This window comes from Ranitomeya imitator, chromosome 9 (genome assembly GCF_032444005.1).
Source record: "Ranitomeya imitator isolate aRanImi1 chromosome 9, aRanImi1.pri, whole genome shotgun sequence".
NCBI lineage: Eukaryota > Metazoa > Chordata > Amphibia > Anura > Dendrobatidae > Ranitomeya > Ranitomeya imitator.
In genome coordinates, this window is record NC_091290.1 from 62867509 (window position 1) to 62887654 (window position 20146).

Below are 20146 nucleotides of genomic sequence, written 5' to 3' on the forward strand. Positions count from 1 at the left end.
GTTGTGCCAGCCAGATGTTTCGCTCCCGTTTCAGGTTGAGGTTGATGCTTCTGAGATTGGAGCAGGGGCTGTTTTGTCGCAAAGAAGTTCTGATGGCTCGGTGATGAAGCCAAGTGCTTTCTTTTCTAGAAAGTTTTCGCCTGCTGAGCGTAATTATGATGTTGGTAATCGTGAGTTGTTGGCCATGAAGTGGGCATTCGAGGAGTGGCGTCATTGGCTTGAAGGAGCCAAGCATCGCGTGGTGGTCTTGACAGATCACAAGAATTTGACTTATCTTGAGTCTGCCAAACGGTTGAATCCGAGACAGGCTCGATGGTCGTTATTTTTCTCCCATTTTGATTTTGTGGTTTCGTACCTTCCGGGCTCTAAGAATGTGAAGGCTGATGCCCTGTCAAGGAGTTTTGTGCCTGACTCTCCGGGTGTTCCTGAGCCGGCGGGTATTCTCAAAGAGGGGGTAATTTTGTCTGCCATCTCCCCTGATTTGCGGCGGGTGCTGCAAAAATTTCAGGCTGATAGACCTGACCGTTGCCCAGCGGAGAAACTGTTTGTCCCTGATAGATGGACTAGTAGAGTTATATCTGAGATTCATTGTTCAGTGTTGGCTGGGCATCCTGGAATCTTTGGTACCAGAGATTTGGTGGCTAGCTCCTTTTGGTGGCCGTCTTTGTCACGGGATGTGCGTTCTTTTGTGCAGTGCTGTGGGACTTGTGCTCGGGCTAAGCCTTGCTGTTCTCGTGCCAGTGGGTTGCTTTTGCCCTTGACGGTCCCGAAGAGGCCCTGGACGCATATTTCTATGGATTTTATTTCGGATCTCCCCGTCTCTCAAAAGATGTCGGTCATTTGGGTGGTTTGTGATCACTTTTCTAAGATGGTCCATTTGGTACCTTTGTCTAAATTGCCTTCCTCCTCTGATTTGGTGCCATTATTTTTCCAGCATGTGGTTCGTTTACATGGTATCCCGGAGAACATCATTTCTGACAGAGGTTCCCAGTTTGTTTCGAGGTTTTGGCGATCCTTTTGTGCAAGGATGGGCATTGATTTGTCTTTTTCCTCGGCTTTCCATCCTCAGACAAATGGCCAAACCAAACGAACTAATCAAACTTTGGAAACATATCTGAGATGCTTTGTTTCTGCTGATCAGGATGATTGGGTGTCCTTTTTGCCATTGGCTGAGTTCGCCCTTAATAATAGGGCCAGCTCGGCTACTTTGGTTTCGCCGTTTTTCTGCAATCCTGGTTTCCATCCTCGTTTCTCTTCAGGGCAGGTTGAGTCTTCGGACTGTCCTGGTGTAGATACTGTGGTGGATAGGTTGCAGCAGATTTGGATTCATGTGGTGGACAATTTGACATTGTCCCAGGAGAAGGCTCAACGTTTCGCTAACCGCCGACGCTGTGTGGGTCCCCGACTTCGTGTTGGGGATTTGGTTTGGTTGTCGTCTCGTTATGTTCCTATGAAGGTTTCCTCTCCTAAGTTTAAGTCTCGTTTCATTGGTCCGTATAAGATTTCTGAGGTTATCAATCCTGTGTCATTTCGTTTGGCCCTTCCTGCTTCTTTTTACATCCATAATGTGTTCCATAGGTCGTTATTGCGGAGATACGTGGCGCCTGTGGTTCCATCCGTTGATCCTCCTGCCCCGGTGTTGGTTGAGGGGGAGTTGGAGTATGTGGTGGAGAAGATTTTGGATTCTCGTGTTTCGAGACGGAAACTCCAGTACCTGGTCAAGTGGAAGGGTTATGGTCAGGAAGATAATTCCTGGGTTTTTGTCTCTGATGTTCATGCTGCCGATCTGGTTCGTGCCTTTCATTTGGCTCATCCTGGTCAGCCTGGGGGCCCTGGTGAGGGTTCGGTGACCCCTCCTCAAGGGGGGGGTACTGTTGTGAATTCTGTTGTCGGGCTCCCTCCTGTGGTCATGAATGGTACTTCGGCTGGTTCTGTCCATGGACTTCCTCTGGTGGGTGATTCTGAGTTTCCTTCCACAGGTGACGAGGTTAATTCGTTAGCTGGCTGCTCTATTTAACTCCTCTTAGATCTTTGCTCCATGCCACCTGTCAATGTTCCAGTATTGGTCTAGTTCTCTCCTGGATCGTTCTTGTGACCTGTCTTCCCAGCAGAAGCTAAGTTCCAGCTTGTATTTCTTTGGTTTGCTATTTTTCTGTCCAGCTTGCTATTTTTATTGTTGTCTTGCTTGCTGGAAGCTCTGGGACGCAGAGGGAGCGCCTCCGCACCGTGAGTCGGTGCGGAGGGTCTTTTTGCGCCCTCTGCATGGTCTATTTGTAGGTTTTTGTGCTGACCGCAAAGTAACCTTTCCTATCCTCGGTCTGTTCAGTTAGTTGGGCCTCACTTTGCTAAATCTATTTCATCTCTGTGTTTGTATTTACATCTTTACTCAGAGTCATTATATGTGGGGGGCTGCCTTTTCCTTTGGGGAATTTCTCTGAGGCAAGGTAGGCTTTATTTTTCTATCTTCAGGGCTAGCTACTTCCTTAGGCTGTGCCGAGTTGCATAGGGAGCGTTAGGCGCAATCCACGGCTATTTCTATTGTGTTTGATAGGATTTGGGATTGCTGTTAGCAGAGTTCCCACGTCCCAGAGCTCGTCCTTTATTATCAGTAACTATCAGGTCATTCCGTGTGCTCTTAACCACTTGGTCCATTATTGTCCTGACCACCAGGTCATAACAGTAAACCACTGTTTGGGCGCATGGGAGAGCTCGGAAGGGAAGGAGCGCCGTTTGACTTTTCAATGCAAAATTGACAGGAATTGAGATAGGACGCCATGTTGCGTTTGGAGAGCCACTGATGTGCCTAAACATTAAAACCCCCCACAATTGACACCATTTTGGAAAGTAGACCCCCTAAGGAACTTATCTAGATGTGTTTTGAGCGCTTTGACCCACCAAGGGCTTCACAGAAGTTTATAACGCAGAGCCGTAAAAATAAAACAAATTTTTTCCCACAAAAATTATTTTTTTAGCCCCCAGTTTTGTATTTTCCCAAGGGTAAAAGGAGAAATTGGACCCCAAAATTTGTTGCCCAATTTGTCCTGAGTGCGCTGATACCCCATAAGTGGGGGGGAACCACTGTTTGGGCGCATGGGAGGGCTCGGAAGGGAAGGAGCGCCATTTGGAATGCAGACTTAGATGGAATGGTCTGCAGGTGTCACATTGCGTTTGCAGAGCCCCTAATGTAACTAAACAGTAGAAACCCCCCACAAGTGACACCATTTTGGAAAGTAGACCCCCTAAGGAACTTATCTAGATGTGTGGTGAGCGCTTTGACCCACCAAGGGCTTCACAGAAGGTTATAATGCAGAGCCATAAAAATAAAACAAAAATTTTTTCCCACAAAAAATATATTTTAGCCCCCAGTTTTGTATTTTCCCGAGGGTAACAGGAGAAATTGGACCACAATATTTGTTGTCCAATTTGTCCTGAGTGCGCTGATACCCCATAAGTGGGGGGGAACCACTGTTTGGGCGCATGGGAGGGCTCGGAAGGGAAGGAGCGCCATTTGGAATGCAGACTTACATGGAATGGTCTGCAGGTGTCACATTGCGTTTGCAGAGCCCCTCATGTACCTAAATAGTAGAAACCCCCCACAAGTGACACCATTTTGGAAAGTAGACCCCCTAAGGAACTTATCTAGATGTCTGGTGAGCGCTTTGACCCACCAAGGGCTTCACAGAAGTTTATAATGCAGAGCCATAAAAAAAAAAAAATTTCCCACAAAAATTATATTTTAGCCCCCAGTTTTATATTTTCCCAAGGGTAACAGGAAAAATTGGACCCCAAAAGTTGTTGTCCTATTTGTCCTGAGTACGCTGATACCCCATATGTTGGGGTAAATCCCTGTTTGGTCACACGGGAGAGCTCGGAAGGGAAGGAGCACTGTTTTACTTTTTCAACACAGAATTGGCTGGAATTGAGATCGGACGCCATGTCGTGTTTGGAGAGCCCCTGATGTGCCTAAACAGTGGAAACCCACCAATTATAACTGAAACCTTAATCCAAACACACCCCTAACCCTAATTCCAACGGTAACCCTAACCACACCTCTAACCCTGACACAGCCCTAACCCTAATCCCAACCCTATTCCCAACTGTAAATGTAATCTAAACCCGAACCCTAACTTTAGCCCCAACCCTAACTGTAGCCCCAACCCTAACCCTAACCCTAGCCCTAACCCTTGCCCTAACCCTAGCCCTAACCCTAACCCTAGCCCTAACCCTAGCCCTAACCCTAGCCCTAACCCTAACCCTAGCCCTAACCCTAGCCCTAACCCTAGCCCTAACCCTAACCCTAGCCCTAACCCTAGCCCTAACCCTAACCCTAGCCCTAACCCTAGCCCTAATGGGAAAATGGAAATAAATACTTTTTTTAATTTTTCCCTAACTAAGGGGGTGATGAAGGGGGGTTTGATTTACTTTTATAGCGAGTTTTTTAGCGGATTTTTATGATTGGCAGCCGTCACACACTGAAAGACGCTTTTTATTGCAAAAAATATTTTTTGCGTTACCACATTTTGAGAGCTATAATTTTTCCATATTTTGGTCCACAGAGTCATGTGAGGTCTTGTTTTTTGCGGGACGAGTTGACGTTTTTACTGGTAACATTTTCGGGCACGTGACATTTTTTGATCGCTTTTTATTCCGATTTTTGTGAGGAAGAATGACCAAAAACCAGCTATTCATGAATTTCTTTTGGAGGAGGCGTTTATACCGTTCCGCGTTTGGTAAAATTGATAAAGCAGTTTTATTCTTCGGGTCAGTGCGATTACAGTGACACCTCATTTATATAATTTTTTTTATGTTTTGGCGCTTTTATACGATAAAAACTATTTTACAGAAAAAATAATTATTTTTGCATCGCTTTATTCTGAGGACTATAACTTTTTTATTTTTTTGCTGATGATGCTGTGTAGTGGCTCGTTTTTTGCGGGACAAGATGACGCTTTCAGCGGTACCATGGTTATTTTTATTTGTCTTTTTGATCGCGTGTTATTCCACTTTTAGTTCGGCGGTATGATAATAAAGCGTAGTTTTTTGCCTCGTTTTTTTTTTTTTCTTACGGTGTTTACTGAAGGGGTTAACTAGTGGGCCAGTTTTATAGGTCGGGTCATTACGGACGTGGCGATACTAAATATGTGTACTTTTATTGTTTTTTTTTATTTAGATGAAGAAATGTATTTATGGGAATAATATATATTTTTTTTAATTATTTAGGAATATATATATATATTTTTTTTTACACATTTGGAAAAAATTTTTTTAACTTTTTTTATTTTGTCTCATGGGGGGACATCACAGATCAATGATCTGACAGTTTGCATAGCACTCTGTCAGATCACTGATCTGACTTGCAGCGCTGCAAGCTTCACAGTGCCTGCTCTGAGCAGGCGCTGTGAAGCCACCTCCCTCCCTGCAGGACCCGGATCTGCGGCCATCTTGGATCCGGGGCTGGAGCAGGCAGGGAGGGAAGTAAGACCCTCGCAGCAACGCGATCACATCGCGTTGCTTCGGGGGTCTCAGGGAAGCCCGCAGGGAGCCCCCTCCCTGCGCGATGCTTCCCTGTACCGCCGGCACATCGCGATCATCTTTGATTGCGGTGTGCCGGGGGTTAATGTGCCGGGGGCGGTCCGTGACTGCTCCTGGCACATAGTGCCGGATGTCAGCTGCGATAAGCAGCTGACACCCGGCCGCGATCGGCGGCGCTCCCCCGTGAGCGCTGCCGATCGCATATGACGTACTATCCCGTCGGTGGTCATAGGGGCCCACCCCACCTCGACGGGATAGTACGTCTGATGTCAGAAAGGGGTTAATAGCAATAGTCTTTTCGTATGGGCCAATGGGACCATTTGTAAACCCCTAGTCTCCAGAGCTCGGGTACGATTGCGACCCTTGCATGTACTATAAGTATGCCTGCTTTTCTTAATATATTTTTGCTTTTTCATCCTTTTCACACTTTCAATTTTAAGTGCTAATGGTCTTTTTCTTTCAGTGATTAATGATATTCACTAGAGATGAGCAGATGAGGCAAGTTCAAATTTGCCTGCACCTGCAATATTTTCCAAGAAAATTTGATTTGCATACAGTTGTGCATTGTGTATCACTATCATCCTTTTATTCAGTAATATTTGCAAATCCGGTAGTCATATACAATTACTAGATATTTAGTTCTAACAGTCAGCGCACAAATCCAATTTTTCCTACCTGCATCCCCCTTGAGGATTAAGAGCAAGTGCCAGTGCTTATACTCTATGATTTGTAGAGAAGTTATTCTATGCTATTGCAATGTCCTTTATTGCTCCCTGGAGTCTCTGAAGACCCTAGAGCCTAATAAATGTAAGTTTTGATAAATGAAAAAAAAAAAACCACTTATACCTTACAGTACACCTCTCCAGGTACACTTTTCCCCATTGTCACATTTCTGGTCCTCAACACATCTTCTTATCGCCATTCTATAAAATAGACACAGGATAAAACACCAGGTATTATTTATGAAAAGGAAGTACTAAAATAGAATACCCATAAGCTAAAAATTAAAATATAAAAATACCGGTCACCACCTGTGTCAAGGCAATATAGTGAAACCACTACAAGAACAGAAAGAACATGCGCCAAATATGGACTAAAAAACAGTAATAAAGGTAAAATAAAAAATGATGATGGCAGGGAAATAATATTAAAAAGTGATCTTTATTATTAAATATAGCAACAGCAATAGAAGATAAAAAAATATGTATATGTATATATTTTTACATTCATATGTATATGCACATATCACACACCATATAATTAATCTAATACAATCGGCATGTGGCAGGTCAAAAAATGTATATATATACTCTGGATACCCCAGTGGACCAAATAAGAGGATATATAAAAGTACAAAAAAGAGAGAGATCATATGTCAAAAAAGAGAGAGATCATATGTCAAAAAATACCAAAAGCCAAATTATGTGAAACCAAAGTGATAAAAAAAAAAAATATATATATAAAAAAATATAAAATATATATATATGTGCATATATTAATAAATCACATATAATAAATATAAAAGTGTCACATAACAATAAACGTTTGTGTATAGGTACCTACTAAAGGTATGTGCAAAAATAAGCTAACAGGCAGCTAAATGTACAAGCCTTGCTGCAACCACACCAAAAGAAAAGGTGCTATTTGACCATATGATCCAGTCTATCTGATGTCACTTACTTACAAAGCTGGGGAAAATTGCTTCCAGGACCGCCAATATGTGGTGATATGTACCCCGACGCGCGTTTCGGACCCAAAAAAAATTCCTTCGTCAGGGGAAAATGCCTTTGGTATTTTTTGACATATGATCTCTCTCTTTTTTGACATATGATCTCTCTCTTTTTTGTACTTTTATATATCCTCTTATTTGGTCCACTGGGGTATCCAGAGTATATATATACATTTTTTGACTTGCCACATGCCGATTGTATTATATTAATTATATGGTGTGTGATATGTGCATATACATATGAATGTAAAAATATATACATATACATATTTTTTTATCTTCTATTGCTGTTGCTATATTTAATAATAAAGATCACTTTTTAATATTATTTCCCTGCCATCATCATTTTTTATTTTACCTTTATTACTGTTTTTTAGTCCATATTTGGCGCATGTTCTTATCGCCATTCTGTATACTGAATACTCGAGTCTCTTCCTGTGAGGCTATGTGCACACATTGTGGATTTCCTGCGGATTTACCAAAATCAGTGCGGAAAAATCCACACACCTTTCCGCAACGTGTGCACATACCCTTAGGTCACGACTTCTGACTCTGATGAGGCCTGGTGCGGTTCTGTGCAAATCTGTGAAGGTCAAACATGTGTAGTCACTAGTGATGAGAAATATACTTGTTCCTCAGGTTTTCCTTGCCGCAGCTAGATGATTTGCAACTACTAGACCGCTTGATTACATGTGGGGATTCCCTAGCAACCAGGCAATCCCCACATAAATTTAGGCTGGCTAATAGCTGTAAATCAAGCAGCTGAATCAATAAAAATGAAATCTCTGAACACTAACAAATACTCGGAGATCACCTGAACGTGCTCTGGAAAACACGAGCAACGAGTATATTCGCTCATCACTAGTAGTCACCTTGCGTCCAAGCACAGAGTCGTCATCAGAGCTAGATGTTCTGGCCTAGCATGAGTGGTTACAGAATGTCAGTAGAGCAGGGAGGCCAGTGAGATAAGTAGTAAGGTTATGTTACCAAAATTAGATTTTGGTGAATTTCTGACACTGCGCATTTTTGCTGAATTAATAATATAGCGACTTACAAATCAAGCAAATTGGATGGGATTTATAGAAATCTCATGCCCATTGTTCTTCTTTGTAATGCTGTGTAGACACCTCCAAAACCAAATAGTAGGATGTATCAAAATAAAGCACTTTTATTTAAGGCATGACAGATCAAAAAGAGAAAGAATTGCAGTGTCAAAAACGCAATAAAATGCACTAAAAACACAATGAACAACTGCAAGTAAATGCAGAAGTGGTTCAGAATTTCTGCAGCATCAAAAACTCCCCAAAAGCTCACTGTATGACCATAGCCTAAAGCGAGTTTTCTTTTTTATTCTTCAGCCCTTTTGATGGCCCTTTACGGTTCAGAAAAAGGGTGGTTACTGGGTCCCATTCTGCGGAGTTAGGCTAGTTTCACACTAGCATTTAGCCGGGCTGCGGAGGGATGCAGATTTCCTCAGTCAAGTTCCACCCACTGCCGCGCCTCTTCATTCAGCTCCGCCTATGGCTGCATGTGGCATGCGCACCCTATCATTAACATTGGGTACGCAGGCCATGCCGCTGCATCTGCACGACATTGCAACTTGTTGCATTCTGCGCAGGTCGTCGCACCATCAAAGCGACGCATGCGGCGGCATCCGCATACAGTGGCATGGCCTGCATACCCAATGTTAAAGATAGGATGCACACGCCGCATGCAGCCGTAGGCGGAGCTGAATGAAGAGACATGGCAGTGGGCGGAGCTTTTCGGAGGAAGTCCACATCCCTCTGCAGCCCGGCTAAACGCTAGTGTGATACTAGCCTTAGCGCAGAAGTGAATTACAAAATAATTACATTCTTGCAAATATGGATTTTTGTAATATTCAAGTAGAACTCATTTCCACTTGAATATATTCAGATATCTCTAATATTCAATTATTTATTTTCAGTTGTCATCTTTTCCACTGATAAATCATAAACATTGTAAGCTCTGAGATAATTAATATACTGTTTCTTCTTCCTATAGGGCCGAATTGATGTACCTTCAAATACAAGTTCAAGTTCTAGTGAAGTGGTCAATAAAGATTTTCAACACGACAAGAACTGCGATTCCCCTCTCAATGTAAGCATATGTAATTTTGCCAGAAATGTTGAGCCATAACATTTTGCTTTTCCTGGAGACTTCACAATATGATGACTGTGCTATTAGACAAAACAAAATTTGCTTTGAAGAACCCACATCTACAGTTAGTCTAAAAACCTGTTTCACTAAACAGAAAGTTCATCCTATATTTATATATCGTAGCCATGAACAGTCTCAAATCTCCATGTGATCTCATTGGCTCTCTCTTGCTGTAAAAAGGAAGAGCTGCATTATGCATGGACCATAAGAATGGTGTAATTTGCCCTACTTGTCCGGGAAGAAACCTTGAGATCTTAGGGTCTGATATCATGGGAGGTTCCATTCATAATGTCATGTAATCACAATGCCTTATGGATCTTGTTGATGTAAAAAAAACTAATTTATTGGAAGTGCATAATTTTGAAATTAAATAGATTGCCATGAATATTTGATAATCCCATCAAATGGCTATATGTGGCCATACACATTATGGGTCCCTATTTAGAATATATGAACCCTTGGCCAAATCAAGCATGCATTTGCATGCAGAGAAATATCTGTTTGTCTGTTGAACAAGTGTTTGGTCACCTGCCCTTTAATATGGATGACCACCATAGGGAAAGTCTACTACTGAAGTGGGGTACAACAAGCTGCTCCACCACTGATCAGCTGTTACCAGCTCCTAAGGATAGCTCATCAATATCAGAGTAGTGGACTATCCCTTTCATTCTCTGTTTGTGGATGGCAGATACACTTGAAGTATAGGTTCACTTTGAAAATTACTTTTATTAAAGATTTGGTAAATCTTAATATAATCAATTTTTAATGATCTTATTATTTTTAAAAGGTTATTTTTTTTGTCTCTTTGTGCATTTTCTTCTGGTCTGTTTTAAAATAAAAAATCCAGTAGTTAAGGCACAACAGTCTGGGTATGTGGTTGAGATTTCGGATTAAAGAGGTAGAGATTTTATTTCAAGTCGAGAGATTGTAGTGATTTGCATTTTGGGAAACAGATAAATGTAATTATTTTGTCTCTAATAGACTACACATCCATATTTATACTGATATTATATGTGGAGGTCAGGACAACAAAACTAGAAGGCAGTTATAGTGTTCCAGACAATACAACCATATTGCAGTTATAGAAATCAAGACATTAATTAACTAGAGATGAGAGGATCGATCCTTGGAGGATTCATTTTAAATCAAATTTCCTAAAATTTGCTGATTTCATGTAAATTTGAGCACGTTGAAAGTTGTGGTTCACAAAAAAAGTTGCCCAGCACCATTTCCCACACTGCTGAAGCATCAGAGAGCAGGTTAGCATCATTTTGCATTGCCTTGCAAGCCACCCTATAAAGGATAATCTAGTCGATTATCATACCTTGCACAGTGGTGGTCAGTACCTGGCGCCATCACAGATTAGTGGTTACAAGAAGAGCATTGTTTGTATGGCAAACTCGTTTTCCATCTCCAGAGTCACTTGGCAATTTTCTATCTTATGTAGAGTGTAAGCTTTTATGGTTACCAGGGTCCTCTCTTTCTATCTCCTGTAGAGGATAAACTCTTATGGTCAGTGGGATTCCCTCTCTCTCCTGTAGAGTGTAAGCTTTTATGATCAGTGGGGTACTATCTCTCCTGTAGAGTGTAAGCTCTTATGGTCAGTGGGATTCCCGCTCTCTCCTTTAGAATGTAAGCTCTTATGGTCAGTGAGGTCCTTTCTCTCCTGTAGAGTGTAAGCTCTTATGGTCAGTGGGATTCCCTCTCTCTCCTGTAGAGTGTAAGCTCTTATGGTCAGTGGGATTCCCTCTCTCTCCTGTAGAGTGTAAGCTTTTATGATCAGTGGGGTCCTCTCTTTCTTTGTCCTGTAGAGTGTAAATTCTTATGATCAGTGGGATTCCCTCTCTCTCCTGTAGAGTGTAAGCTCTTATGGTCAGTGGGATTCCCTCTCTCTCCTGTAGAGTGTAAGCTTTTATGATCAGTGGGGTCCTCTCTTTCTTTGTCCTGTAGAGTGTAAATTCTTATGATCAGTGGGATTCCCTCTCTCTTCTGTAGAGTGTAAGCTCTTATGGTCAGTGAGGTCCCATCTCTCCTGTAGAGTGTAAGCTCTTATGGTCAGTGGGGTCCTCTCTCTCCTGTAGAGTGTAAGCTCTTATGGTCAGTGGGGTCCTTTCTCTCCTGTAGAGTGTAAGCTGTTATGGTCAGTGGGGTCCTCTCACTCCTGTAGAGTGTAAGCTCTTATGGTCAGTGAGGTCCTATCTCTCCTGTAGAGTATAAACTCTCATGGTCAGTGGGATTCCCTCTTTCCTGTAAAGTGTAAGCTTTTATGATCAGTGCGGTCCTATCTCTCCTGTAGAGTGTAAGCTCTCATGGTCAGTGGGATTCCCTCTCTCTCCTGTAGAGTGTAAGCTTTTATGATCAGTGGGGTCCTCTCTTTCTTTCTCCTGTAGAGTGTAAACTCGTATGATCAGTGGGATTCCCTCTCACTCCTGTAGAATGTAAGCTCTTATGGTCAGTGAGGTCCTATCTCTACTGTAGAGTGTTAGCTATTATGGTCAGTGGGATTCCCTCTCTCTCCTGTAGAGTGTAAGCTTTTATGATCAGTGGGGTCCTCTCTTTCTTTCTCCTGTAGAGTGTAAACTCTTATGATCAGTGAGGTCCTATCTCTCCTGTAGAGTGTAAACTCTTATGGTTAGTGAGGTCCTCTCTCTCCTGTAGAGTGTAAGCTCTTATGGTTAGTGAGGTCCTCTCTCTCCTGTAGAGTGTAAACTCTTATGGTTAGTGAGGTCCTCTCTCTCCTGTAGAGTGTAAACTCTTATGGTTAGTGAGGTCCTCTCTCTCCTGTAGAGTGTAAGCTCTTATGGTCAGTGAGGTCCTATCTCTACTGTAGAGTGTTAGCTATTATGGTCAGTGGGATTCCCTCTCTCTCCTGTAGAGTGTAAGCTTTTATGATCAGTAGGGTCATCTCTTTCTTTCTCCTGCAGAGCGTAAACTCTTATGATCAGTGGGATTCCCTCACTCTCCTGTAGAGTGTAAGCTCTTATGGTCAGTGAGGTCCTCTCTCTTCTGTAGAGTGTAAGCTCTTATGGTCAGTGGGGTCCTCTCTCTCCTGTAGAGTGTAAGCTCTTATGGTCAGCGAGATCGTATCTCTCCTGTAGAGTGTAAACTCTTTTGGTCAGTGGGATTCCTTCTCTCTCATGTAGAGTGAATGGTCAGCCATGTCCTCTCTTGCTCTCTCTCCTTTAGATTGTAAGCTCTTATGATCAGCGGGGTCATCTCTTTCTTCTATAGAGTGTAAAATGTAATGGTCAATAGGATTCTCTCTCCCTCTGGTAGAGTGTAAGTGCTTATGGTCAGTGAGGTCCTCTCTATCGTTTTCTCACCTGTAAAATGTAAGCTCTTACGTCTTTCTCGTTTGTAAAGTATAAGATCTTATTTCTAGTAGAGTTCTTCCTTTCTCCTCTCCCCCACATATATTTTTTGAGCAATTACAAGCTTTCCAGCTTTCAGATTAGCGCAAATTTATTTGGTAAAAATTTGGCGCAGTCAGAAAATTCAATTTTCAAAATATCCACTCATCTGTACTACACAATTCTACAGTAAATGTGGTTGCTTCTGCAACATGTGCATGGATTATAAAAATTATTACACATCCCATTTACATCTTTGGACTACCACATTTCTTGAAAAAAATATGCCATGTGTGATCGTACCCCAATAGGGGATACTTCAAACGACACTACCAGATTTTTATTACAAGAGATGTTTCTGATCACAGTGGTGTTCCAGTTGGACAGTGAGATCGCCACAATCCCAGACTGCTGTTATAAGGAGAGCTCCGTGAAGCCTTCTTGATTTTATAGATGGTGGGGAGCTCCAGACCCACTTACATTATTACTGTATATAAAGGATGTGTCACCAGTTTATTGAAAGTAATTATTTAAAGTGAACCTACAATTTAAAATAAAAAAAAGAGTTTAATTAGATTTTAGAGATTTTTGGGGGGAGGACACCAAATAAGAGAGGTTGAAATTAAAACAATTGTTTTTGTAATAATCTATAATATAGAGAAATGTGGCAGGTAATTGTCCCTGTTGCTGACTGATATTATTCTGAGCAATATCGCATTTCTAACAGACACATAAGAGCCAGAAACAATGGAATAACGTCTTAATGCTTATTATGTATCAAAAACAATATTGAAATGGATATGACTGTATCAAGCACATAAATGAGATGATTTTGAATAACTAAATCCCATTTTTTATATGATGTAATTTGTATTTAGATGACCCTGTATGTGAAGTGATGTACTGTGTACATCATGTTATGTATATAAGATTCATATGTTACAAGGAACCTGTACATATTACTTGTATATTTCATTTTCTGTTTCTTCATTTACGGAACTTATTGTACAGTGTAAATGTTGAGGCAGGACTCCCGTTTTTAGGTACCTCCTGAGTTGTCTGAATTTTTTACTAATTGCCTGTGTTATATTTAAATAAAAATGTTCGTACTCAAGTGCAAATGTTCATCGGAACTGTAGTGTAGTTTCTGTGTGATCTACAGAAAACTTTTTATTAATAATTACTGATATAGCTGATGATGCAATTCATGAAATGTGTGCACACTTAGCAGGCTGGCTTGTGTATCTAAAGGTGCAGGAAGAATGGTAGCACTAAACTATAGCACTAGATTTCAGGAACATGTTGAAATATTCAGTTTATGTAAGGGAAAAGTTTGATTATCATTGTATTATTTTATATTAAGGCGTTGTGTAGCAAAGGCTTGTCAGTCACTGTCAGCTGGCGGGCCAAGCCGCCGGGGATTTGCCTGCACGACTAGTCACCCGCAAGGCTCAGTCCCCAGCAGCTATTAAAAAGTACACCATCTATCAACGGTCAGTTTTCCTTTAACAGTTTTTGTCAACATTTTCTGAAATTTCCTTCCGTGTGCTCAAAATGTAATTTCTTTTTTCTAGAAATTAGCTAGCAGACATTGGACTTGAGGGTTTTGTGTTATGTCACTGGGCTACATAGTACAAAGACACGTCATGATACTGATATTTGGGCCAAGTTCAGGCAATGTATGCCTCGTTCTTGTGGACTATATGAACTTGCACAGGCAGAACTTTATACAAGTTTTAGTAATGTTATAAAAGATCAATTTCATGCTGTCGTTCTTTAGGGATAGGAGAACAGCAATTTATAGCTAACTGTAGAGATGAGCGAATCAGTCTGTGGAGGATTGGTTTTGAGTCAAATTTCCTGAAATAGAACACTGAGATTAAATTCATGATTTTCACAGAAAAAAAATGCTGAAAACCATTTTACACATTGCTAAAGCATCAGAGAGCGGGCTAACGTTATTGCCCCATGATGTCCTGCAGCTATTACATCTTATGGATTATCATACCTTGTATAATGGCGGTCAATACCTAGGCCACCAAAGATCAGTGGCTTTCAATGGAGAACAGTTAATACAGCAGAGTCATTTTTCAACGTCATAGTCACTGGGTAAGTATCTCTCTCTTCTGTAGATTGTGAACTCTTATGGTCAGTGGAATCTTCTCTCTCTCCCTCTCCTCTCTGCTTCTCCTGTATCATGTAAGGTCTTATGGACAGCAGGGTCTTCTCTCTCTCCTGCATAAGCTCTTATAGTCAGTGAAGTCCTCTTTCTCTCATGTAAAGTGCAAGCTCCTGTAGTCAGCGAGATCCTATCTCTCTTTCTCTCTCTCTCCCGCTTCTCTGTCTCCTGTAGAGCGTAAGTTCTTATGGTCGACAAGGTCATCTCTCTCGCTTCCTCTTTCTTTCTCTCTGCACTTTCTCCTGTAAAGTGTAAGCTCTTATGATCAGCGGGGTCTTCTATATCTCTCTTCTGTAAAGTGTGAGCTCTTATGTTTAGCATAGTTCTCACTCTTGGTTTTCCCGCACATGTATTTTCCATGCATTTACAAGCTTACTGGTACTTGAGATTGGAGTGAATTTATTACCCGCAAATCACATTTTTTGTGAAAATTCTGAGAAGTCCTCAGATTCTATTTTCAAAATATCAGCTCATTTCTACTTACTGGCATATTTAGAGAAACAATATCTCAAATACAGATATCATAATGTGATACCACACATCAGGCCCAGAAACAAGTGCCCGGGACAAAGATAAATGGTATCTTCTGGAGCTCCTAAGCTATCGAAACGACAAAGAAATTTGAAGCAAACAACCATAAAGCATATAAAAAATATATTAAATTTATTAAATTCCATCATATAAAACTACATATTTAAGCAGTATTCCAAACAGAGCAAAAATAAGAGGTTAATGGTGCACCTTGAGTGATGGCACCCCCAGGACAAGAACATAAGACCACTATTCCATGTATGGTTCACACAATGTATCAAAAACTATAATATACCCAGTGCATATAGTCACAAAACTAGCTTAAACAGTCTCTTAGGTCACGGATAAATGGATCCCTCCATATTAAACAGCCCAGTGGCTATATAGTAGAATTTACCCAGAGCGACCCGAGACCATTAGTGGAACTTACCCATGTTCCTGTCCATAGGGATACCCACGCGCCCCTACGCGCGTTTCACAACAGCTTCCTCAGGGGGCGAAGTGATCGCCCCCTGAGGAAGCTGTTGTGAAACGCGCGTAGAGGCGCATGGGTATCCCTATGGACAGGAACATGGGTAAGTTCCACTTATCCGTGACCTAAGAGACTGTTTAAGCTAGTTTTGTTTAATATATTTTTTATATACTTTATGGTTGTTTGCTTCAAATTTCTTTGTCGTTACCGGCATATTTGTAATATGAGACTACAACCTCACTCCCCACTCATGCACATTAGATAGACATAAAGCAACTTAAGGAGCTTAAGGGAAAACATTTTTTTAGACAGCTCACGATGGTATACCAAATAAAAATATTAAATACCAACCTCAATAGATCCTTATCCTTCTCCATTTTAATTCAACTGGGTCCCACTCTACAGGTGGTCTCCTACATATTGCAATAGAAATAATGTCTTCCCACAGAGACATGTTATAACAGCAGCCAATTACTGGCCACAGACAGTAACCACTACATCCACTGATGCCATTTTTGTGTGTTATCCCCCCATGGCAAGCTGTAGGGAGACTTATTATCAAAGGCTTAAAAGTAAAGTTTGGGTTTTCAAGCCACTACATAATATGATAGCAAGCCCACATTCCAACAGTGATTTCACGAGAGTCACTTACTTATGATGTTTCCTCCTGAAGCACTGCCTGCAATTCCTTTCCAAAAGACTGTGAAAGCCATGATTAGCACTAGTGATGAGCGAATATATTCTTTACTCGAGATTTCTCGAGCATGCTCGGGGGTCCTCCGAGTATTTTTTAGTGCTCGGAGATTTCGTTTTTCTTGCCACAGCTGAATGATTTACATCTGTTAACCAGCATAAGTATATGTGAGGGTTGCCAGGTTGCTAGGGAATCCCCACATGTACTTATGCTGGCTAACAGATGTAAATCATTCAGCTGTGGTGATGAAAACTAAATCTCTGAGCACTAAAAAATACTCGGAGGACCCATGAGCATGCTCGAGAAATCTCGAGCAATGAGTATATTCGCTCATCACTAATTAGCACTCTTGAACTCTGCCCTGTGACAGCGATTATAACCTTACATTGGAGGGGATGCTCTCATGTAAACTTCCACTCTCTTTCAGTGAATTTTACTGTATTCCTGTACTTTTTCAATCACCATCATCATCTGATAAAAAAAAAATAAACCTACAGGGCTATTTTTAGAGAAATGCAAATCTTCTTATATAGGTGCACATAGTCTTTTATATCTTGTCTGTTGGGCATGTGAGGGGAATGATACATTCAAATATCTTGCTGTAGGCTTATCGATTTTGGAGGTTTATTTAAAGATTTCACTATGAATAAAAAGAAACATGAAATATAAGTAGATCCAGGTAACATATTTCCAATAGGAACAAATATGCCCAGTGGTGGCCAAATGACTGACACAATAGTCATAAAAGCTTTTAAACAAAGTGTAACACAAGGGACACAGGTTGCTGCTCCTTGTGCAAAAGGGATCCATGTCATATAGAGTAGATCACTTAGTAAAGTTGAAAGATTTGCTCTGGTAGTGAAGAACATCCAGGGTCCATAATGCAACCCGAATAATTGTATTGTGTTTTTTATTGTTATTGTGAAAGTAAAAATATAAGGTCCATCTTAGGCTAGGGTCACATATATACTCTCATCAGGGATAATTGGTAGATTATGCTAATCCCACTCTGATCAGCATTTAATCAGAGTTTGATCATAGTGTGATACAATTTACTCAGATGAGTAGAAGGTGGGAAAAAATTCTCCATCTTCTCCATTCTGTCAATCCGTGACGTCATCCGAGTAAGGTCCATTTTTTTTCCATGAACTCACTGACTTCCATAAAGCCCAAGAAGAGATTAGCACTTGTTTCATCCATGAAATATAAAGCCTGGAAAATTCACACAGTACTCTATGAGGCATGAAAGGATACAAAAGAAAATAAATCAAGCAACACGTTTCTGTCCTGCACGGTCCTTAGTCTATGCCTGAATGCTTATCCTAGACTACACACCTATATGGAATCCCAACCTGGCTGATTAATTAGCCTGCGCAAGTGTGTAATTCTAAAACCAATGACAAAAACACACAAATGAATATACAAATGAAACACAAAACTGTATAAGCCATCTCGAGTATAAGCCGAGGCAACTAATTTCACCACAAAAAAACTGTTATAACTTAATGACTCAAGTAAAAGCCGGGTATGCATTGTCGTCTCATCCATATCCTGGTATGCATCGCTCCTCATCCCTATCCTTGTATGCATGGCTCCTCAGCCCTATCCTTGTATGACTACCCCTATTAAAAACATAAAAAAATCATTATACTTGCCTTCCTGCGCTCCCTAGCATACTTACCTTCCTGCTGCTCCCTTGTTCTATTGCATGCAGCCGCGTTATGCTTGTAAGCAGCGCATGGCAGGGACATCATGCGTTGCTCACAAGCAGAGCACGGCTGAAGGAATACTAACTGCTCTCCACGCCGTATCTATGTGCGTAGGGGGCAGTGAGAATTTATTGCTATTTAGTAGAGCACACAGTGTCAGCTGCCGGGCAGTCACGTGTGCCCGCTACTTAAGAGAAATGAATATTCACCTCTCTCCACTCCCAAGGGCTGACACTCCACTCTTCAGTGGCTGACACTGTGTGTACTATTACAGAGAAATGAATATTGACTGCCAGCGCAGTGCATATTTATTTCTCTTTAGCAGCGGGCACAGGCTTTAGCTGGAGCAACAGGCTACTGCCTCCTGTGACCCTCTGATCTGCTGCTTCCGCTCCCCCAACATATTCTGGACCTTCACTCGAGTATAAGGGGGGCATTTTCAGCTCAAAAAATGTGCTGAAAAACTCGGTTTATACTCTAGTATATACGTTATATACAAAAAAACAAGAGAAAGCAAAATCCAACTCCTTGATCACCTAATTAATAGTACAAGATGAAATCAGATGTTTTGTTGAGCCCAATGTGAGATGTGGTATGTAACATTAGAATCTAGCAAATTTCTCTGTTCGGAGAGCCCCCCCCACCCAATCCCGGCTGGCCTGTTAACCCTCTAAATGGCACAGAAGGAAAAGTGAGTCAAATCACCCACATTTGTTTGTAAGGAGTGCCAGGAAACTTTAGACGAATTTGAAGCATTTCGATCAGGGCCATATCTAACATGCGCCCTGATCCTTTATTTGAACTTGTTGAGTGGTGCACCCTATAAAAGAGACTTTACATAAATCACAATCTTACTGGTCTCTTCCTGGACTTTCTGCTTTGAGATTTTTACCTGCACACTAAAAGGTGAGCTGAACAACCATATTTTTCTTTGACTTGTATGGCTGAGTAAGATCTGATTTACAAATGCAAGTCATGCATACTGCGATTTTTTTCCTCAGAAAGGCTAGGTCCAAATAAAAATTTGGACCAGCCCCATAGAATAACATTGGTCCAAGTGTGATCTGTTGGTTTGTCAGATTGAACTGGGGCCGTAAATATGGTCGTTTCCATGAGCCCTAAGGCAGTAGATCAGTACCGTCATCAGGCAGTCATCTATATTTTGACTAAAACTGTAAAATGATTGGGACTGTGGGCGTTCTATCAGGCTGCAGCAAACCCATGTAGTAAAGATTGCGGCAGCACAGGTACAAAATGCTGATGAGACAACAACTCACAACCTTCCAATTCGTGGAGGGGGTGATTGCTTACTATTAGAATTGCACAAAAGTGACTGGTCACCCACAGGTAATGCACAGTGTCTGTCTGGCTTACAGCCTGTTAGTGATGCCCATACTATTAGATCAGGCCGGCTGTCCAGCACTATATTAATTAACCAAATGGAAGGAGGCACCCTAGTTTACAAGGCCAAAAATACTGGGCTTGTCTGCACCCTGAAAAGTGAAGTGAAAACATTAATATATATGCATAATATATGAATTATTGGTCAGTATTTTTGCCAAGATATGTAAGCTCGCAACCCACGCCAAGGGTTCTCACCCTTACGAGTCCTAACGCTAAACTTAGAAGTAAAGCAACAAAAAGAGGACTAAAAATCCTCCAAAAAATTCAAGAATGCAGCAAAAAGGAGTCAGCAGTGATTATCTGTCCAGGTCTCAGAAGTAATGCACAATCTGGATACAGAAAATCCATGTAGTAAAAATGGCGGCAAG

General features: G+C 41.3%; 1 protein-coding gene across 2 annotated transcripts in view; it reads left to right on the forward strand.

The window, feature by feature from the left end:
- LUZP2 (leucine zipper protein 2) overlaps window positions 1–20146 on the forward strand; it is a 1110632-nt gene that overhangs the window by 1003816 nt on the left and 86670 nt on the right. For both annotated transcript variants that reach the window (XM_069738799.1, XM_069738800.1), the window contains exon 10: window positions 9284–9379. In XM_069738799.1, the coding sequence (XP_069594900.1) occupies window positions 9284–9379 (96 nt within the window). The remainder of the gene's footprint in view (window positions 1–9283; window positions 9380–20146) is intronic.